The sequence below is a fragment of the Colobus angolensis genome, unplaced genomic scaffold (genome assembly GCF_000951035.1).
Source record: "Colobus angolensis palliatus isolate OR3802 unplaced genomic scaffold, Cang.pa_1.0 Scaffold229, whole genome shotgun sequence".
In the NCBI taxonomy this organism is placed as follows: domain Eukaryota; kingdom Metazoa; phylum Chordata; class Mammalia; order Primates; family Cercopithecidae; genus Colobus; species Colobus angolensis.
Window position 1 is genome coordinate 3,394,388 of NW_012115477.1, and position 1,846 is coordinate 3,396,233.

At 69.8% G+C, this 1,846-nt stretch overlaps 1 protein-coding gene across 1 annotated transcript in view; it reads right to left on the bottom strand.

Annotated features, from left to right (window-relative positions):
• SP8 (Sp8 transcription factor) overlaps positions 1-1,306 on the bottom strand; it is a 3,954-nt gene extending 2,648 nt beyond the window's left edge. The window contains exon 1 of the mRNA XM_011944207.1: positions 4-1,306. Coding sequence (XP_011799597.1) covers positions 4-1,306 — 1,303 coding nt within the window. The remainder of the gene's footprint in view (positions 1-3) is intronic.
• Positions 1,307-1,846: the final 540 nt, after the last annotated feature.

Sequence of the window (1,846 nt, forward strand, 5' to 3'; positions counted from 1 at the left end):
CGCCGCTGTGCGTCTTCACGTGCTTGCTGAGGTGGTCGCTGCGCATGAAGCGCTTGTTGCAAACTGGACAGGCGAAGCGTTTCTCACCGGTGTGGGTCCGCAGGTGCCGCTGTAGCTCGTCGGAGCGTGTGAAGCGCTTGCCGCAGAAGAGCCAGTTGCACACGAAGGGCCGCTCGCCCGTGTGCCAGCGCAAGTGCGCCTTGAGGTGCGAAGTCTTGCCATACACCTTGCCGCAGCCCGGGATGTGGCAGCTGTGCAGGCCCTTGCGCCGCAAGCTCGCCCCGGCAGGGCCCAGCCGCTCTGCCTCCTGGCAGTTGGGGCAGTCGCAGGTGGCGCGGCCGGAGTAGCGGCGAGCTGAGGAGCGCGGGGAGCCCCCCAGCGGTGCCGAAGGCCCAGCGCTCAACATGGAGCCCCCCGCGCCGGCCAGCGGCGACGGGGCCGAGTCCGGGTAGGAGCCAGGCAGCACTGGCTTGAAGCCGTCCATGAGATGCTGCCCGGCGGGGCTGAGCAGGTGCGAGGAGGCGCCGCTGCTGAAGGCCGAGTGACTCAGGCCCGAGTAATCCGAGTTGTAGCCTCCGAGCGGTGAGTGCAGCGAGGTTTGGAGCCCCCCGGCGGCAGGGTGCAGCGAGCCGGGCAGCGCAGCCGCGCCGTTCGGGTTCTGCACGTCGATCCAGCCGGCCCCCACGTCCCACCAGCTGGAGGCGCCGGCCGAGCCCACCTCTCCCGCAGCACCCAGGCCCGGGTGCGAGGGCTTGAACCACGACTCGTACGGGTGCGCCATGCCCACCCGCGGGTAGATGCCCTGCAGCCCGTCCACAGAGGTGTGCACCTTGGAGATGAACACCGGCTGGTGGGAGCCGTCCTGTGAGTGCGCTGAGGAGCCGCCGCCGCCGCCCCCGCCCCGGCAACTATCCGTAAAGGACACTGTCCCGAGAGCCCCATCCCAATTTCCGCCGTCCCTGGAGCCTTGGAAGCCGCCACCACCATTACCTTCTGAACGGCAGCCGGCGGACCGCAGAATCACTCCTGCTCTGGCCACACCCGCCTCAACCCCCACAGAAAGCCAGGCTGGGCCGGGCAACCAGGGCCAGACGGCCGGCAGGGCCCGCGGAGGGGCGCCTCCCCAGGCGGGCGAAGGCGAAATGGCCCAGCCTGCGGCTTCCGAGTCCGGCCTGAGCCTGCTGTGTAAAATCACCTTCAAGTCGGGGCCCTCTTTGGCCCCTCCGGCAGCCTCGAGTTCCTTAGCAGCCAAAGCTTCGCTCGGGGGCGGCGGAGGCGGCGGTCTCTTTGCTGCCTCGGGTGCCATCTCTTACACCGAGGTCCTGAAGCAGGGGCCCCTGCCTCCTGGAGCCTCTCGCCCCTTGGGAGAGGTTCCTCGAGGGGCACAAGAAGCTGAGGGAGGTGATGGAGACGGCGAAGGGTGCTCTGCTCCTCCCTCAGCGCCTGCGTCCCAAGCCCCGGCCCTACTGCCGCCACCCTACACCACCTTCCCAGGCTCAAAGCCCAAATTCGACTGGGTTAGCGCTCCCGACGGCCCTGAACGCCACTTCCGCTTCAACGGGGCTGGCGGAGGCATCGGGGCGCCGCGAAGGCGTGCGGCCGCACTCTCTGGGCCTTGGGGCTCCCCTCCGCCACCACCAGGGCAGATGCACTCAGCTCCCGGGCCCCGGAGGCCCGCACCTGCCCTACTGGCGCCGCCTATGTTCATCTTCCCGGCACCCACTGGCGAGCCCATGCGCCCGGGGCCTCCAGGCCTGCAGGAGTTACCACCGCTGCCACCGCCCACACCGCCGCCCACACTGCAGCCACCAGCGCTCCAGTCAACGCCGCTGCCGGTGGCTCCCCC